The sequence below is a fragment of the Microtus pennsylvanicus genome, chromosome 10 (assembly GCF_037038515.1).
Source record: "Microtus pennsylvanicus isolate mMicPen1 chromosome 10, mMicPen1.hap1, whole genome shotgun sequence".
NCBI classification, from domain to species: Eukaryota; Metazoa; Chordata; class Mammalia; order Rodentia; family Cricetidae; genus Microtus; species Microtus pennsylvanicus.
Genome location: NC_134588.1, coordinates 48,241,292 through 48,260,160, shown reverse-complemented (window position 1 = coordinate 48,260,160; position 18,869 = coordinate 48,241,292). Strand labels below are relative to the sequence as shown.

The following is an 18,869-nucleotide window of genomic DNA, read 5'->3' as shown; positions in this document are numbered from 1 at the left end:
CCCAGGGACAAAAACACCACACTGGGCTGGGCCCTCCACCCTTGATCACTAATTAAGAAAATGCCCTACAGCCGGATCTTAGGGAGGCATTCTCTCAGTTAGGTTTCCCTCCTTTCAGATAACTCGAGTTTGTCAGGTTGACACAGACTAGCCAACACAACCACTGAGGCTGACTTCCTGAACTCCTGAACCAGAACTATTATTTTGGGTATCCCAGGCTGGCCTTGAACTCACCGAGATCCTTGGTCTCCTGAGTGACTGGGATTACAGCCTATGCCTCGGTCTGGAGCCGTTTTCCTGACTTAACAGTCGACTTTAATGAAGGCTCTGAGACACAGAAGACCAAGGCACGAGACATCCACACCTTACCTCAGGCACTGAGGAGTTCGGTGTTGTAGGAGCTAGGAGGTGGCTGAGTGAGTGAGTGGCGTGTCAAGTGTGAAGACTAGTCTCCAAACCCGCAGTTTTTAAAGAGCCAGCCATGGTAATGGATGCTTGCAGTCCCAGGGCTGGGAAGGCAGAGGTGGGAGGAGCCCTGGAGTTTGCTGGCGAACCAAGCCCCAGCTTGGAAAACTTGTTTCAAAACCAAGGTGGCAGGCTCCTGAGGACCAGTATCCATGTCAGGTTAGGAGACAGCTTAGTGAACACCGGTTTGCCATCCCTGAGCTCAGACTGGCAGTTTTCCCCGGAAGAAAAGCCTGTGGTCCACTCAGACTTGGTGCCAGCTGTATCCTTGAGGGAACTTCCATCAGTACAGGAGATTGAACTTGGTCTCACACATAGTAAGCAGGCATCTACCTCCCAATTGTTATGCCCCTAGCCTCTTTTTCTTCCTTCCTTTTTTTTCTTTTTCGAGAAAGGGTTTCACTTTCGGCTGTCCTAGAACTGGCTCTGTAGATCAGGCTGGCCTCAAATTCAGAGATCAGCCTCCCTGGTGCTGGGATTAAAGGTATGCACCATCACTAGATATCCCTAGCCTTTTTTCCTACATGAATAACAAGTTTTATGTTTATTTATGTAGTTTGTATGTGTGTAGGTGCGCGTGTGTCATGGCGCCCATGTGAAGCTCAGTACCTGGGCTCCCAGGATTGGACTAGGGTCATCAGGCTTCACGGCAAGCACGTTATCACTATACCATTTCAGATTTCTTCCCTTTGGTATGGGGAGCGGGGAGAGATAAGGTCTCATTAGAGTGGCTCAGGCTGGTCTTGACCTTGAAATCCTCTTGCCTTGGCCTTCACAATAGCTAGGAATTATATAGGCCTTTGACTAGACTGGTGGTTAGTTTCTTTTTTAAGATGTATTTTGTGTGTTGGGAGATGGTGATAACATGCCTTTAATCTCAGTATTTGGGGAGGAGGCAGAGGTAGGTGAATCTCTGTGAATTCAAGGCCACCCTGGTCTACAAAGTGAGTGAGAGCCAGGGCTACCCAGAGAAACCCCATCAAAAAAAAAGAAAAAAAGATTTTTTTAAAATGTATATATGTGAGTGCATGCACGTATGTATAAATGCACACCTGCACATGCTTGGTGCCCAGGAGGTCGGATCCCCAGAAAATGGAGTTATAGGCAGTTGTGAGCTAGCGCGTGGGTGCTGGGAAGACAGCACAGGTCTCTGCAAGAGCAGGTGCTCCCGCTGCTCACGGGGCCCTCGCTCAGCCCCGTGCTGCTGCATCTCTAGAAGCTTCATGCACACCTGGACTGCAGGTAGGCACCGCACCTGGACTGCAGGCGGGCACCACACCTGGACTGCAGGCAGGCACCGCACCTGGACTGCAGGCGGGCACCGCACCTGGACTGCAGGCGGGCACCGCACCTGGACTGCAGGCGGGCACTGCATCTGGTCTCACGTGGTACCCAGGGTTGAGCCCTAGACACTGGGCATTCTAGGCAAGCACTCTACCAACTCTGCTGCATCTTTAGCTCCCACAGCTCCTAATTCTGCTCTTCTTGCTGGATTTTCAGCTAGGTTGGCCAGCAAGTCCCAGTAATCCTCGTCTCCATCCAACCGCAATACTGAGGCTACAGACACGAGCGGCTGATCTACAGACATGAGCTGCCATACCCAGCTTTGATCTGAACCCGGGTCCTCATCCCACGCGGTTAATGCTCTTCTCCACTGGGCCATCTCCCATTATTGCAGATGGGGAGGGGTGATAACCTGTACTTCAGTGTGAAAAGACTGAAGGAACAAGAGGGCTGAGGATGTGGTAGAACACCAGCCTAGCACGGGTGGGGTCCTAAGATCCATCCTCCATTAAAAAAATCAAAGAAAGTGGGAAGAAAGAAGCATCCAGGACAAAGGTCTGGTGTCTTCATCTCGCTTTAATACAGAATCCTTTTACATGGCTGCAACACAACTTCAGGAGCAGGAGTAAGAAACGTGAGCAACAGCCCTCAAGAAGTAAGAACACTGCTGTGGATGGCTGGTTATTTTACACAAGTATGTGTTAGAAGTTCTCAAGTGTGTAGTGCCGTCAAATTTTAGGATTACCAGAGGATTATCAAAGCAGGGTGACTGGGAATGTTCCCTGCAGATGGAGGTCCCCAGTGCAGTGGCAATGGCCCTCAGTGCCGTGCGCTGGAACCTGGGGTTGGGGTGCTGGCCTCATCTCCAGACTTAATGATTCCACAGAAAACACAACTTTCAGAAGTTTTTTATTTTTCAAGACAGGGTTTCTCTGTGTAGTCCTGCCTGTCCTGGAACTCGCTCTGTAGACCAGGCTGGCCTCTAACTCACAGAGATCCACCTGCTTCTGCCTCCCAAGTGCTGGGATTAAAGACATGTGCCACCACTGCCTGACTCTAACAAGCTTCTTAGCCGGGGAAAGCCACCATATAAATCTCCCTGGGGCAGAGGTGACAAAACTCTAGTCCCAGGGATCTGGCTCACTCTTACCATGCAGTGGGGAAGAACAATCTAGAAGTCACCAGGTAAAGTTCTGACCCTGACCCCATACATCCTATTTGAAAGTAAAATTCAGTAAAGCTATTTATCCTTGGAAAAATATATAAGGGTTTATTCCCTACTATTTTTGTTACTTACAAATTCTAGTTCTGAATTATACCAATCTCTGATTAAAATGAGCCAGGGAAGCTACTTCCACTCATAAAACTCAAATCTACCTTATCTACAGCGCGGTTCCTTTGTTCTTTTCCTACATGGCCCTCATACGTGCTAGCATGGTTCAATTAGAAAAAGGTCAGAGGGAGCTGAAAACACTTGCCAAAGCTAGGGTGTGACTCAGTGGTACCCAGTGTGCTGCATCTGTGAGGTCCCAGGTTCAATCTCGAGCCATGCCAACAGCAAAAACAGAAAAAAGCAGAACAAAAATTAAAAAAAAAAAAAAGCAACTCCAAAGGCTCATCAGTGGGTGGCTGGCGGCCCTCACCCCAGACAGCCAGGGTACAGACACTCTGCTCTCCCCAGAATAAAGACACCTGCTTCTCCCGGGACAGACCTCGGCTTCAGGGTCACGCTTGCTGTTCACAGATTGATTCCAGCTGAACTGCGTTCCGCTGAGCTGGAATGAAAAGCCTGATCTTGGTCCCACCCAGGGCTCATGGAAGCTCAGATGGAGCAGGGGTTGGCTTCCGTCAAGGCAGGGGGGCAGGGCCCAGAAATCTGGTCAGCAAACAATGAAGCTGGGTGGTCTATTTCTAACAGCCCCTCAGGACCAAGTGGCCTTTCCGTAGAAAATTCATAACCATAGAAAACAAACTGTAAAATACACCTTCTCATAAAGCTCTGGCTGCAGTTAGCCAACCAGGTCCATGAAATGTTCGCGCGAAAGCCCAGCAGTGGGGCAGGCGCTGCCTGAACAGCTAGGACGCACAGTTAGAAGAGAGCATTTCTGGATTAAGGTCAGAAGAAAAATAGCACCAACATGTTAGCTGACAGCAGGGACTCGGGGAGCTACATGTGTGCACACACACGCACGCACGCACGAGCTCTTTTTTTCCTTCTTTCTCACCCTGCCCTGACAGCTGACATGACAGAGGCTGTAGCTTATGGCAAACCTTCAAATGCAGCCAGTCAGCAGCCACCTGAACGAATGGGCACCATGCAGCTCCCAGAGCTTCCGTGTTTGTCCCAAGGCAAAACACAGCAGGGTGAGGAGCTGAGTACAAGTTAGCGAAGCCTGAGTCCTGCTACCACGGCCAGCGCCGAGTGCCGTGACTTGCCCACAGTGCTACTTTTCCGATGGCCCTTGCCCCTCGTCTCAGTGACAGTGACGACAATGACGGCAGAGGTGGCTCTTCCGCGGCTTCATCCCTGTCCTGTCACAGCCCTGCTGCCCAGGTCCCAGGAGCTGTTTCATTCCAAACTCATGCTTTTCTGGATTCAAAACCAGACAGCAAAGCAGCCCAGTGAGCTTTAATTAGAAACGGGTGACAGTGGCATCCATGCTTATATACAACAGGCCAATGTCATCCTTTTTTTCTTTAAAAAAAAATGTACATCTATATATTTGTGCATGTGTGCATGCACACACCCACGATACAGCATGAATGTAGAGGTCAGAGGACAACTTGTGGGAGTGAGGTCTCGTCTTCCACCAGGTGGGTTCTGGGGAGCCAAGGCAGGTCACCTGGCTTGGCAGGAGGTGCCTTTCCCAGTTCACCAGGCCACCCGCGGCACTCTCCAGAGTGAGATGGTTTTCAGGGAAGATCCTCTGGCTGGGTCTCCAGTGGCCTGGTAAGGTCTCTTGTTGGGGAGTCTTCCCTTCAGGGGTGGGCAGTGATGGAGAGCTGATACACTTGGGAATTCTTTTACTTTTATTTATTTGTTTGTTTGTTTTTAGAAATAGGGTTTCTGCATAGCTTTGGAGTCTGTCCTGGAACTTGCTCTGTAGACCAGGCTGGCCTCGAACTCACAGAGATCAGCCTGCCTCTATCTCTCGAGTGCTGGGACTAAGCATGCTCCATCACTGCCGGGCACACTTGGGAATTCTGATGCTGCCTTCTCTCTACTTTTGATGGACAAAGTGCACTTTTAACAATAAACAAAAATCCATCGTTCCTGCAAATCTGGGAGGGGAGGCTGTGCAGTGAGGGAGAGGCAGAGGAAATGGCAGGTGCTGCACCCCATTTTATAACCTGCTTTCCGGATCCTCCATTTCTGCTTTGTTCACAAATTCACTTTACACACAAGGTAAGGCCAAACTGCACCAAGTCCACAGAGGTGAACTCATTCCTCCCGTGAGCTCTGGGCCTGCAGGCGCTAAGAATGCCCCTCTGGTCTCACTCTGTGGGCAGAGAAATTACCAGAAGAAAAACCTTGGCTGCAGCACCTTTCCTTACAGAAGGTAAAACCCTCGACAGAGACAGACGCCCGCTGGAGTCGGACTGGGTTTCTCTTCACAGCCCTTACTCGCACGAGGTGAGAAGGCAGGGGAGTTGCCAAGTTGTTGGCTACCAGACCCACCAGTCTGTTTAACTCTGGCTAAAAGCAGGGAATAATGGGCAAGTTACCAAACTTCCTGCTTCAGCTCTAGCGCGAATTCGGAACTGAAGGAAAATACAGCCTGCGTGCTCAGGCATACGTGACAATTCCCTGTGCTCGCAGTCCAGGGCATGCCCAGCACTGTGACTTCCCAGCCCAAACAAAGACAAGACCCCAAGTGTGGGCAGACTCTGGCAGATGCTCTCCATGGACCATCCTCCATCTCACTCCAATCAGCTAAGTGAAGTGCTCTTCCAGTAAACACGCTGAGCTCTCTCTGCTACCCAGCGTCTTCTGCCAGTTCCTTAACCATGATGGATGTGAGACCAAGTGCAGAAGGCTGGGGTGAGGGGCATCTGCAGGAGACACTCCTGAGCAGTGTGGGGTACCCTGCTGCCCGCCCCCTTCCCTGTTCTAGGATGCACGGTGGAAGAACCCCTCAGCTCTCCAGAGCACTAAGGAAGAAAGCTATGTCCTTTTTCTCTTTGCCACAATTTTAAAGGAGCCCTGGCTCTGGAGTGACAAAAGGATGGTCCTGGACCAGGCCAGCTGCTGCGGGAGTATGTGGCCAAGAAGGAACCCCTGCGTATGAAGCTGGCTTTCTCTCTGCATACTCCACACTTAGCTTCAGGTCTACAACACTGTTCAGCAGATAAATCAGTGAGGTCCACATACCAATTCAAAACAGATCCAATAAAACTAAGCCCAGAGTAACAAAACCTCATCCCTGAACTGATGGGGGAATCCTACTAAAGCAGCGGGCATTTCTGAATGGGCCCGAAGGACAGTCTTCTAGCAGCAGAAGAACATGGCTTTAAACAGGGAAATTTTAATACTCTGACTGCTCACGGCTTTGTAATGTGGAGTGTGGGTTCCAGCACTCAGACAAGGCCCACATTGACTTTTAACAAAAGGCTTCTATATTTTAATGCAAATCTAAGGACTATCCGTGGTCTAAGTTCACAGAAGACTATTCAAACCTTAAGATTCCATGAAACATAAATAACACAGAACCCTACATTGGAGCCCTTGGAAAATATTCACATTTCCCCAATCTGACAAGAAATAACATCTCTGTATCCAGCACCAGAGCTGGATGTAAACGTGGTGCGGACAATCCTTTTGGTTTTACAAATCTTTAGCTTCCACCAACAGGTAGATTTCCTTACCTATCATGATCCTAAACCAGATAAAATATCCTTCTTTTAAAAACTGTTACAAATATTTATTTAAAAGTGCAATTTAAAAGTTAGCTGGGCAAGCACATCATTGGGAATAACAAAACAAAAAAGGGATCCGAAAATCAAAAATCCCAAGGAATATGAACGACCCAGGATTTTTTTTTTAAAGTTGGCGTGCTAAGGAATGCACAGAAAGGCAAAGCAAGGGAGGTCAAAGGTCAAACAGATGCCGCTCTTTCCAGCACAGAAGATGACTGAGGGGCAGCCTCCTTTGTGAAGGGTAGGCTCTGGGTCTGACAGCGACTTTAATACCAGGTTAATGCATCAGGGACGGTATGAAAATCCTCCATATATGTGCACATCGGAGCATCGAAACTGTCACCCGAAGCCTAAAGTTTAGTGTCAGCAGCTCTCACAACTTCAACCCAATAAACAGTCTGTCACAATGGAGTCAAAGGGTCACTCAGAGAACAAAGTATCAGGTTCCCTCACCACCCAAGCTATTACAGAGTAAGGGGCATCTGACCCACAACCAGCCTTTCTGTGTCAGGACAGTTTCTGCACAGATGTAATAAATGCCTGACCCCTCCCCCTCACTCTGAATGCCTTGTTACCAGAATAAAGGCACCAGGGCAGAAGGCGTGTCTCACCCACCCAGTGCTGCTATGCTGTTCAAGGCTGTGCGCAGGGGTGCTCCAACGTGCAGCTGCACCTCTGGGACAGGCAGGACAGGCAAGCGGGTCTGGCCGGCCTCTGGAGCTACTGCCAGCCCTTCATAAAGCTGGACCAACGCAGGGGCTGCTGCTCTCAGCTGCTCCTGTCCATTAAAGCCATCTGTCCTCAGCACCTCCAAACCCCCAGGGATTTCACTATTTCCTGTGCTCAGCCCTGCCACCAACACACCTGGAAAAGCAATTTAACCTCAGCCCTCACCCAGCAGTGAAACTCTGCAGTTCTGTCATGAACGGTTTCTGAGCCTCTGTCCTCACCAACAGCCAGCTCTCAGGGGCTAATCCAACAGCTGTGGGAAACGTCATCCCCAAATGCCCCATTCTTGCCAGGTTTCTTTTGAAGGGACGCGGCACCCATCTAAGCAGGGCAAGGGTCTGAGCAGAGGGAAGGGGCTGCCAGAGACCAGAAAAATAAGCAATAAATGGGGCTGTTACTTCTTCTGATGATTCTGAGTCTTCCTCGAGGAGCGAGGTCCAGTAAGGCAAAGCAGTGGCTAGCTGTCCACAGAAAGAATGAGCAGCCGGGGCTTCTGCTATCCAGCCGGGAGTGTGGTCACCTCTTTCCTCTTCCAGCCCTGCCCTTCCAGTGCTGGGAGAGAGGGCCGTCTCAGTGGTGGAGTCAGAGGAAGCAGGGCAGAGGCCAGTCTCTGGGAGAGGAATGTAAGTGGCGGAGTGCTTGCTTCTCCTCTCCCCTAGGTCCAGTGCAGGAGGGCCTGAGGAGGGCCGATGACGTCACAGCACCAGGAAGAGGATCAGCACGACCAACAGGACTGCGAAGAGGATGGCTATGGCACACCACTGGCGCCGATCTGGAAGGCAGGACACAGAGGTGACCTCCCTCCCTGAGACACAGGTACCCAAACATCTCAGAGCAGAGGAGGAACAGAGCAGATCCTGCCCCCGCCCAGGCACCAGCACCCCCATGCTGTTCTGCCTGCAGGCACATCTACAACCCTGCCAGTGCAGGCTGAGTCCCAGCCGTTAGCTGGAGGCCGTCATACACCAGTGAAAAGGTGGCTGGCACTTGGTGACAACCTGCTTTAATCTCCCACTGAAGGACTATAATTCAGCAGTGCACAGGCTTGTTTCTTAGTGAGTACCGCGAGAGAATGGAAAGAGATGAAAGTCACTGCTAGTCATCCAGGAAACGGACAGCCGAGAAAGCACTCCCATGACAGAGAATGATTAATTCCATATCACACCTACAGTCAGGTAAGATCACTTAGCCAGTGACTGTGTTCAGATGACTTATACAGTGTATCTGTGACTGGAAGCCAATGTCTTCCGAAACCCTCAGCCCTACCTACCAAGAGCTGTGAACACAGGATCCAGAGAGGCTAGACTTCCTCTGTGTGGATGAGAGCATGAAGCCCTCTCCAGACAGAACAGATAGGCCAGGGACGCTTGCTGCAGCCCACAATCCTGGCATTCTATATGACAGCTGCCCACAGGGGGTGTGAGGGTTAAATAACAGAGGAGGCACGCGCTTGCTGGGGCTATCATTTTCAGGTGTGTTACCTTTGTTTATGCTGCATTTGTTTAACTCTGTGAAGCTGTGATTCTTTGCCTGTCTAAACACCTGATGGTCGAATAAAGAGCTGAGTGGCCAATAGCAAGGCAGGAGCAAGGATAGGCGGGGCTGGCAGGCAGAGAGAATAAATAGGAGAAAATTGGGAGAAGGGGTTCTGGAGAAGTAGCTAGAGAAGGGGGAGGACATCAGGGCCAGCTATCCAGCTACCCAGCAATCCAGAGTAAGAGTAAGATTTACAGAAAAGAATGGGAAAAACACAGAGCCCAAAGGGTAGATGGGGTAATATAAATTAAGAAAAGTGGGCAAGAAATAAGCCAAGCTAAGGCCGGACATGATAAATAAGAATAAAACTCCGTGTGTGATTCATTTGGGAGCTGGGTGGCGGGCCCCCCAAGAGTCCAAAGAGCATAACATCATATTACAACAGACGCTGTGCTGGGCCCAAGCTTGAGACACCATCATCATCAGGACACGTAAGTACCTTATAGAGATGGAGACCATGAAAGTGGCATTTCCACTGGCAAGTCCTAGTGTCCTCCACAAAGGACCAGGGAAGATACAAAAGAATGTCACTAAGGAGCTAGGCATGCTGAGTATGTCTGTTAAGTCAGCAATAGGAAGGCTGAAGCAGGTGAATTGGCAGTCAGTACGGGCTGTACAAGTACCAAATCAGCTAGAGCTGTACAAATTCTGTTAACAAACAAAGGGCAAAGAACAATGGCGGGGGGTGGGGTGGGGGAGTGATGTATGAGGGTTTTCTGTTTTGTATTGATTTCATTGGTTAAATAAAGAAACTGCCTTGGCTTTTTGATAGGGCAGAAAATTAGGTAGGCGGAGTAGACAGAACAGGATGCTGGGTAGAAGGCAGTGTGGCAGACACCATGGCTCTCCAACCTGAGATGGACATAGGTTAGAATCTTCCTGGTAAGCCACAACATTGTGGTAAACACAGATTAATAGAAATGGGTTAATCAAGATGTGAGAGTTAGCCAGTAAGAGGCTAGAACTAATGGGCCTGGCAGTGTTTAAATGAATACAATTGGTGTGTTGTTATTTCTGGGTTTAAGCTAGCTAGCCAGGCAGCTGGGAGCTGGGCTGCGGGAAGTGGCCTGCCGCCCCTTTTACTACAGGGTGACTGAGCATGTGAATGTCTACTGGACTGGCATGAGGGCCTGAGTGCCAACACTCTGAACCCAGATAAAAATAAAAATAAGGCAGGCAGCATGCATCTGAAGCCCAGGGTTGGTGGGTAGCAGAGGCAGGTGGGTCCTGGGACTATGCTGGCTAGTAGAGCAGAAATTAGAAGTGTTAGGCCTCAAAAAGTAAAAACAATAAAGGAAAGTGATAGAGGAAGTCATCCAAGGTTAACCGGTAACCTCCACATACACAATGTCACAGTCTATGCAATGCAGCTGAGCCATAGGACTAACAACTCCATTGAAACAGAAGTACGGCCCAGTGGTGGTGGCGCATACCTTTAACCCCAGTACTCAGGAGGTAGAAGCAGGAGAATCTCTCTGAGTTTAAGGCCAGCCTTGTCTGCAGAGTGAGTTCTATGACAGCCAAAGCTACACAGAGAAATCCAGTCTCAAAAAAAATCAAAATAAAACAAAGAAAAAGTATAAAGATGATAAAGATGTAGAGGTTATTAAAGTCTACTGAAGAGTCTATATATTTCAATACACAACTTTGGTGATCATATTGTAGGAATGCCCTGAATTCAGGGAAAAATAGATAGCAAAACGTGCATGAATATCAACATCTTAGAACTCTTCAGTGGTCAAAAGATGTGAATGCCAACAAGCATAGCAAATCCCTTTTCCTGGACCAACCCTCTTGTCTACCCCAGACCTACCAGAAACTCACTAAGCAACTAAGATCTCAAGTCTGTCTGCTCTGAAGAGAGAACTCAAGCAGACTGAGAGGCGCGAGAGGCAGAGCCGGCCTATCACAGGAGCCAGGGTGTGGAAAGAGCTCTCCAGCTTACTCTTGTCTCTTTAAAGACACTGGACTCTAGTTTCCAGTCCAGCGTGGAGGATCGTTCCTTATCGCTCCTTCTAACAAGAACAGGGTGACCACAGTGACAAAAACAGCTCTTCTTCTTAGATCTTCCAGGAGTAAAGTCACAGGGCGGGCTGCTGCCCCTAACAGCAGAAAATCTAGAAATGGTGGGACTCGCATAGCAGAGCGGAGCCTCTCCCCCACCTTAATCCCAACAGTGACCAACCAGAACCAGTGTGGAGCTGGGAACTATGAGCTGTAACTGACCAGCTGCTCGGAAGTCCATGTGGTCATGTCTAAGATATCGCCAGTTAAAGGGAGACCCAACACTGGTGAGCTTTACTTCCAGAAGTTCAACCAACCTGTCAGCGAGCGTGAGAGATGGAAACATGGAAGGTGCTGGCTATACCATTTTCCTCACCTGATCACTACTGAACACACACACAGATCAAAACTCCACTCTGCAGCTCATAAAGACATGCAAACATTATGTACTAGTTCCAAAAACTAAATTTTGGAATTTTTAGAGAAACAAGGCTCTTCTGTATGACAAGATGACAGATACATATATTTTTGTCTAAACTCATACAATGGGTCTGATGTGGTGGCGCACACCTTTAATCCCAACACTGGGAGGCAGAGACAGGTGGATCTCTGTGAACTGGAGGCCAACCTGGTCTACAGAGTGAGTTCCAAGCCAGTCAGGGTTGCACAGGTTGCCTCAAAACAAACAGAAGGAGAAGGAAGAAGCAGCAGCAGCATCAGGCCAAGTGTGATGGCACTTGGAAGGCAGAGGCAGGTGGATCTCTGTAAGTTCCAGGACTATGTAGAGAGACCCCTGACTCAAAAAGCAAACAAAAAGAAGAGGATGAGGAAGAAGAAAGGAAGAAAGCTTATTACTATAAGAATGCAATAATAAGTCACTTTTATTAAAAACAACTGACACTTTCCAGGGCAAAGCCAGAGAAGGTAACTGCTTCCTCCTTCCTCTCCCACAACCTCACACATACTTCCTGCCCCTCCCCCTCCAGCATCCCACCACTCTAAGAACCAGATTTCCTAAACCCACTTGGCCTTTGACAGTCCAAATTCTGTATTCCCCAACAGCTTTCTCTTGAGCATCTTGGTAAGCACAGGGATGCTAAGCAAGCAGACACACAGCCCTGGCCTGCACTTTCAAGGCCACTTTCCTCTCAAGTGGCAAGTTGTTTCTATGAGGCACGAGCTAGGCAACCCGGGAGCTATTACCCTAGCAGACGTCGGAGCTCTTCCTGTGTGGCTTCAAGCACACCAGGAATGTCCTAACTACAGTACCAGGCTTGTAACTCAGGCTAAGCCCGAGCTCCACCTACAGCGCAGAGTGCTTCAGCTGAGCAGAAAGAACAAAGGGAACTCCAATGGTAGTTTCTTTCTCAAAATATTTCCTGTCTTCAAGAGAAAAGAATCACAGACTGTTGATGGGGGAGGGGATCTTGGCTTTATTCAAAAGAGTATTTCTCTGGGTAAGAGAAAGGCAAATTAGTGTCTCTCTTGGGTCATTTACAAAAGCGAGTGTGGAGTCCTGGCCCATTTCTCCCGTGAAGCAGTCAGCCAAGAAAGGATGGGAGGGCCTGGCTCTAAGGAGCTGCTCATGTGTGCTCAGGCCTGCTCCACCAAACTCTGGTGTTTTCAGACTGTCCTGACACACAGGTTTGAGAAAACAATGAACGTAACCAAATGCTATGGTTAAGAGACAATCACACTGAAGCAGACATCATAACAGTATTTATTGGGGAGCAAAAATTAAAACGAAGGGTCTTCAACACTAACTGCTCTGTTACCTGGCTCTTTTCTGTATACAATTATAACCAAATATCTCATGTTGTTTCCCAAACTTTCCTTTCTGAAAAAAGTAGAATAAAGCATAAGAAAGTCTTGGTGTTACAAACACATTGCCAGGATTTTTCTAAACTACTCACACCCAGAATGCTAGAAAACAAGACACAGGTCACCTTTGCTCACCCACTCTTCCCTGACAGAGGCGATGCTGAAGTACCTACTTGACAGGAGAGCTACCACATAGACCAGCAAGAGGCCTGGTGTTTAAACTGGTTATTTTTTTTTTTTAAATACAAGGGTACTGAGTAGCTGACAGTGGGTAAAGGATCTGCTGGGTAAGCATGGGAGTCTGAGTTTGGATCCCCACAGCCATGTAAAACCCATACAGCAGCATGTGCCTATAACCCCAGTGTTGGGGGAGGGAAGAGCAAGGGGCAGACAGGTGTATCAGGGGCTCACACTGATCAGCCAGCCTAGCCAAAATGGTGAGGTTCGGGTTAATGAGTAAGGCTGAGAGGCTGGCAAGAGGGCTGAGTAGGGAAAGGTGCTTGCTCCTAAGACCGACAGCCTGAGTTAGAGCTCTAGAACCGACTTCCTCAAGCTGTCTTCTGACTCACACATGCGTGTGCACACACAATAAACAGTAAAATTAAAATGACCTCGTCTACACACGTTAACACAGCTGCAAAAACACGTGTACACACATGTAAGCCACATGCACAAACATAAAATTTAAAAACAAATACATAAATAAAGTAGAGGACTGTATAGGTAGAAGAGAGAAAGAGGGAACCAGAAAATAAATTTCAGACCCTTCTCTAATCATGGGGAAGAGACATTGAGCTGGTGCCTGCTTCCTGTATGTGCACAGCTTCAAGCAAAGAATCTGCTTGAAGCAGAAAGACATTTGGCCTAGACAGAAAGGAGAAAACTCTAGATATGAGCTTCTTTTTTGTTTGGATTTGATGGTTCCTTGTCCTTTAGGGTCTTTTCTACCATAGTGTAAAGCATTTACGGAGCATGGATACCTTGTTAAATAACTGCTTTATTGTTCGTTCAATGCTCACCTTTCTGTGGTGCTCAGCATAGAACATGGGCCTCCCCCATGCCTGGTCACGTACTCAGTTGAGCTGTACCTACAATACACTGAGCTATACCTACAATCCTCTCTTTTCTAGTTAAGAAATGAAGCTCCAGACACTATTCTGTAAGTAGCTAGGATGCAAACTGCTGAAGTGTACACAGGCATTTGTATTTTAATTTTCCATGTCACATGTACCTGACAGTAGAAAACCAACAGAGGAATGAGGTGTCAGGAAATGGGGGAAGAGTCTTTTAACGAAGGAGGCATCCTATGGCCAAGTATTCAATTTACCTGAAGAAATATCCCAGTTCTTCCTTTCACCAAGCAACCCCCTCCAGATAAAGAGGAGATACTGGGTATTGGTTTAAAATATATCCTGTCTGACAAGGAAGGCAATTTGTAGGAACCAAAAAAAAAAAAAAAAGGAGTCATTAGAAAGCATCTTCAAACACAGAAACTGACCTGAAAGTTACTTCTCCATCCCCCATCCCAGCACACATTTGCTAGGACATTTCTAAGGCTAGCATAGCCTGAAGTAGTAGGTATTTTTCTAACGATGAGAGAAAGATAGTTCACAGAAGGGAGTAAGTGGTATATCAGTGCTTCAAGTAAGTTCCCTAGGGTTAAATAAATGCCTGCTGTCATGCCTGACGCACGCATGTGTTGTGGCAAGTATGCACACACACACATATACATGCTAAAATAAAGACACCAAAAGAAAAAAATTGTTAAGTTCTCTAAAGTAACAAGAGAAATAAAAAGTAAAAAAAGAATTTTATAATTGCAGTGAAGTTTCTCCACAGGAAGAATAGTCAACAAGTGTTGGGCACAAGACCCTTCTCCAGAGTCTGATCACGGCAGAAGTTATGGTCTCTGCACAGTAGCTCTCTCCTTTCCGATCCTAAGCAGCACAGACAAATAGGCTGCAGCAGGAGAATGGCACCGGCAGAGTTAGCAGGAATTCCCAAGAGTCACCATACATACCACTGGTCATGTGAGACACCTTTGCAAGTTTCTTCATCACATTGTCCAGTCGAGACTGAGTGCTCTCCAACTCATGAGAGAAGTCGTCCAGCATGCTGGAGAGGAGGAGGGAGGAAGGAGGCGGTCAGCAGACCTTGTATTTGCTGTGGATTAAGTGAGGCCTGGGCCTCTGTCTCAATAAAGATAAAAAGGGGCCTCTGGGCCTAAGGACTGCATTGTATTACCCCAATCCTTGGGGCAACTTACATTTTTATAAATTTGGGAAATCTATGGGGTTTGTTGTTGTTGTTTTTTGTTTTTAAGTTACATATGCTATAGATTAGTCAAGACCCCTTAGTAGGGTCTGGCATAGTTCCCATAATCAAGCATGCTTGTATTTCTGCAGAAGCATGAGGAACCACAGCTACAGTCAATTCAGCTGAGGTTCCTCCATCACGAGTCTGCTTGAACACTTGGATTTGTAATTTCAGATTCACAGATGAGGCAGTAGAGCACTGACTGTACAACTCTGCCGGCCCAGGCACAGCGCCAGCAGAGAGGCAGCCTTTGTCTCCTGCTACCTTGAGCAAGGCACCCCATACAACTCTTTGAGACTCTTTAGTCATCTGTTAAATAGCACGATTCTACCAACCCAAATCCTGTTGAGGGGTGCCTGTGAGAATCTCACAACACACAAAAGCACTTTGTGTCAGTGAGTTAAGGAATGTACTTTAAATCAGTTGGATTCTTCTTTAGAGCACTCTGCCTTATTATAATATGTCAGGATACCTGACATCCCTGATGTTGGATGGGGTAGGGTGTGGATGGTGAGTGTGTGTGTATGTGTGTGTGTGTGTGTGTGAGAGAGAGAGAGAGAGAGAGAGAGAGAGAGAGAGAGAGAGAGAGAGAGAGAGACCCCATCTCTTCAAACAAGTGGTGTTTCTCCAGGAACTGGAGACCAGCTCAGGAGGCCTCCACTATGGTGCCTCAGCACGCTGCTGGCAAACACAGCACTGAATACTGTACTTGTATTCTAGCAACCCTTATTTCATAAATTACTACACATTCCAGACTTTAACTTCTAACTAGAACATGATTAGTTTGCGGCTAAAATTAACACACCAATTAGTAGCAGGGCCTTCCTACAAAGACCTTATTTATTCTGACCATGCCACTGGCAGCTATAATCCACTGGTCTGGGTGCAGGCCCACAAAGGAGCATGACAGTCCCTCAGGACCTAGAGCCACCAAACCCTCATTAAGTTAACCATCACGACAACTAAGTAAATAAGTCTTTTTTCTATACCTGAGTTTTCAAATTAAAACATGTTTAGCTCATCTCAGAACCTGGCAGCACTGGACCTGGCTGGCTGGCATCTCCAGGCCAAGCACTGAAAAACAAGGGCTACTTGTGTGTGCTGGGTGTAACTTTTACTAGAGCTGAAACAGGCATGCCAGTCTTCAGCCAAGGACAGTCACAGCCCAAGTTCTGCCCGACAGAAAGACCACGCAGGTTGCAAATGCTACTTTGCATTGTGGCAGCTGTGCTTTTAAAAAGGTTTTAAAAATTGAGCCAGGATCTCTCATGTGGTCCGGGCTGGCCTTAAACTTTCAAGGATGATCCTGAACTTCTGATTTCCCCGCTTCTACCCCCCCAAAATGTGTGACCTCCACGCTCGGCTAATGCACTGCTGGGGACTGAGTGCAGGGCCTCGTGCACGCTAGTCTAGCACTACACACTCTGAGCTACAGCCCCAGCCTCTGAAATTCATGTTTAACACTGTTTATCTAGACACTATATCCAAAATACCATTTTCACAAGTAACATAACGATTACTAATAAACCGCTCCGCCCCATTACTTCAAACTGTAGCGTTCACTCTGCGCTCGCAGCACATCCTAGCTCAGTCTGGCCACATTCCACATGCTCAGTAGCTGCAGGAGGCTGGTGGCTCGTCTCCTACACAGCATATATATCAGCTCGAGACCCGTATTTCTTCCCTTTTATTGTTACCAGATACATGAACACCCAGTTTAAATAGGAAAACAATCCAACAGGGATTTTATGTCAAACTATAGCTCTCCTCTGTTTCCCACGTGTTCCCATCACTTAGCTTCTTCAGGTACTTTCTCCACTTCCGAGGAGCAGAGTTTTGTGCTCAGACTTCATTTGATGGTGCAGCGCTATTAGATTAGGGTTTGGCCCTCTGAACTCTCACCTCGGAATCCTTCCCACTTCTCTGATACAGCTGTATACAATTGGATTAGATCAATATTCAACATGAACATGAAGTCAGCTGAGTGCAGGCTAGTCACAGCTGAGTGGTTTGTGGTGGGAATCACACTGCTTCTTGCTCACTCCCCACTGGCTCAGGGGTCAGCGTTCTTTGGCCAGCCACCTGCCTGCTGTCAGTCATCTAAACTGGTATAACTGCTGTCTCCTGTTCTATGATCTCCAGAGGTTTTTTTTTAATTTTTTTATTATTATTTTTTTAGGTATCAATAATAATAACTTTATTTTCTAACAGGTAATTTTCCTACTGTTTCAGCATTTCCCTCTCAGAAAACACAAGTTTTAGAACCGGATCACTTGGCCCTTTCTCTTCTTGTCTCCTCCCAATTCAAAATGCTTGCATCTCTTAATGGCCAGCATCCTCTTGGACCTGCAGTTGGGCTCCACACACTCAAGCCTGAGCATGATCTTCTTTGTGGTTTTGGCTTTATTTCGGAAAATTGGCTTTGTCTGCCCACCGTAACCACTCTGCTTCCAATCGTAGCGCTGCTCTCCTTGGGCGTACAGGGAATCCTTGCCCTTCTTATACTGGGTCACTTTGTGAGGCTGATGCTTGCCACATTTCTTACAGAAAGTCCTTCGGGTTTTGGGTATGTTGACCATCTTTGCAGTAGAGCGTCTACCCGATGGAAACGAGAGACCTTTCATCCGAGACAGATGCCTCCACTGCACGAACCGCATGGGAAAGGGTCTCCAGAGGTTTTATATCTTTGCGAAAAAATTTGTGTCTGCTGTGGCGACTTTGAAGGGAATGGAGCTACAGACTGTCACTTCTGCATCTTCAGAACTAGCAGTAGCTCAGCTTGTCTCTATGCTCAAGCTGCCGCACCAACCAAGCGGCTCAAGCCCCTTTCGGTTTGAAGTAGAAACTCAACCTGTGCGTTTGGGTTCCTGTTACTCCGCTGTTCCCATCTGGCATACCCACCTGGCTCCACTCTGGTATATCACCCGAATCCCAACCCCCGCTCACGCCATCACTCCACACTCTGCCTCCCGGCCCTCCCAGCCTACTGAAAAGGCAAAGCCCTGCCTTCTTATCACACTGACAAGGCCCTCCCTGCTGTCCTGACGCCCGTCAGGACTTCTGCTTCCTCTTTCCCCATGCTAGACACTCACTGACTTGTTCTGTACACACCTGTACCCACACACCTGCTGGCATCCCTGCAGAGTCACTGGCTCTCACTCCACTGCCAACCTCCTAAACACCCCACGCTTTCAACTGACACTCTTTCTCGGAGAAGACAGGGTTCTCCAGTCAGCTGCACGAGCCTATCCCAGGAACAGTGGCTCTCTCCCCACCACACGGGACTACTTCCTTCATTTGTACAGGATGTGCTGTACCTGAGAAGCAGCAAAGATTCTGAATGGCAGGCAGAGTCTCGCTGCTCAAAGCCTGGTGCAGAACAAGGGCCCAGGAGGAACTGATAATGAGCATGTGCAGAGTTTCTGGAACATCTTAGTAGACACCCCACCCACCCAGGGTGTGGGGGGAACAGAATGGTATTATATAGCAGTATTCAAGAAAGCTGGCTTTGCTTATCATACTTTTAGAGTGTAAAAGACAAGGTTCTTAAGCAAAAACGACTTTTAAGAATTATGTTTTGTTTTTTTCTTTGTTTTGAAAGGGAAGACTGTTTTTGCTAATTAAAATCAAACTTAAATGTTCTTCCATAATAGTGTAATTTCTGTTTAGTGTAGCAGGGTCCTGGCATGATAGCCGAGAGTTCTAATGCCACCTTCACCGTCTCCTGCACGCTGCCATCCTCTCCACAGTGCTGTCCCAGAGTCTGCAGCCCTGTCCGCACGCCTCAGGATCTACTC

The 18,869-nt window shown here is 47.9% G+C and overlaps 2 protein-coding genes across 3 annotated transcripts in view; both read right to left on the bottom strand.

The window, feature by feature from the left end:
• Nucleotides 1-2,307: 2,307 nt before the first annotated feature.
• Nucleotides 2,308-18,869, bottom strand: part of Stx6 (syntaxin 6) — a 45,946-nt gene continuing 29,384 nt past the window's right edge. The window contains exons 7-8 of one of the 2 annotated variants that reach the window (XM_075988286.1): nt 14,777-14,871; nt 2,308-8,167 (exon numbers count right to left, since the gene is read on the bottom strand). In XM_075988286.1, coding sequence (XP_075844401.1) covers nt 8,091-8,167; nt 14,777-14,871 — 172 coding nt within the window. In that variant the 3' untranslated portion in view covers nt 2,308-8,090. Of the gene's footprint in view, nt 8,168-14,549; nt 14,694-14,776; nt 14,872-18,869 lie in introns of those variants that run through there. The other variant, XM_075988287.1, reaches the window with a different exon arrangement.
• On the bottom strand, nt 16,068-18,376 carry LOC142858261 (large ribosomal subunit protein eL42-like). Its single transcript, XM_075987444.1, has one exon. It carries the CDS (start codon nt 17,727-17,729, stop codon nt 17,331-17,333), a length of 399 nt encoding a protein of 132 aa, XP_075843559.1. The 5' UTR covers nt 17,730-18,376; the 3' UTR covers nt 16,068-17,330.

Excerpts from the sequence above, each read along its gene's own strand:
- LOC142858261 (XM_075987444.1), bottom strand. The coding sequence starts at position 17,729 with ATGCGGTTCGTGCAGTGGAGGCATCTGTCTCGGATGAAAGGTCTCTCG.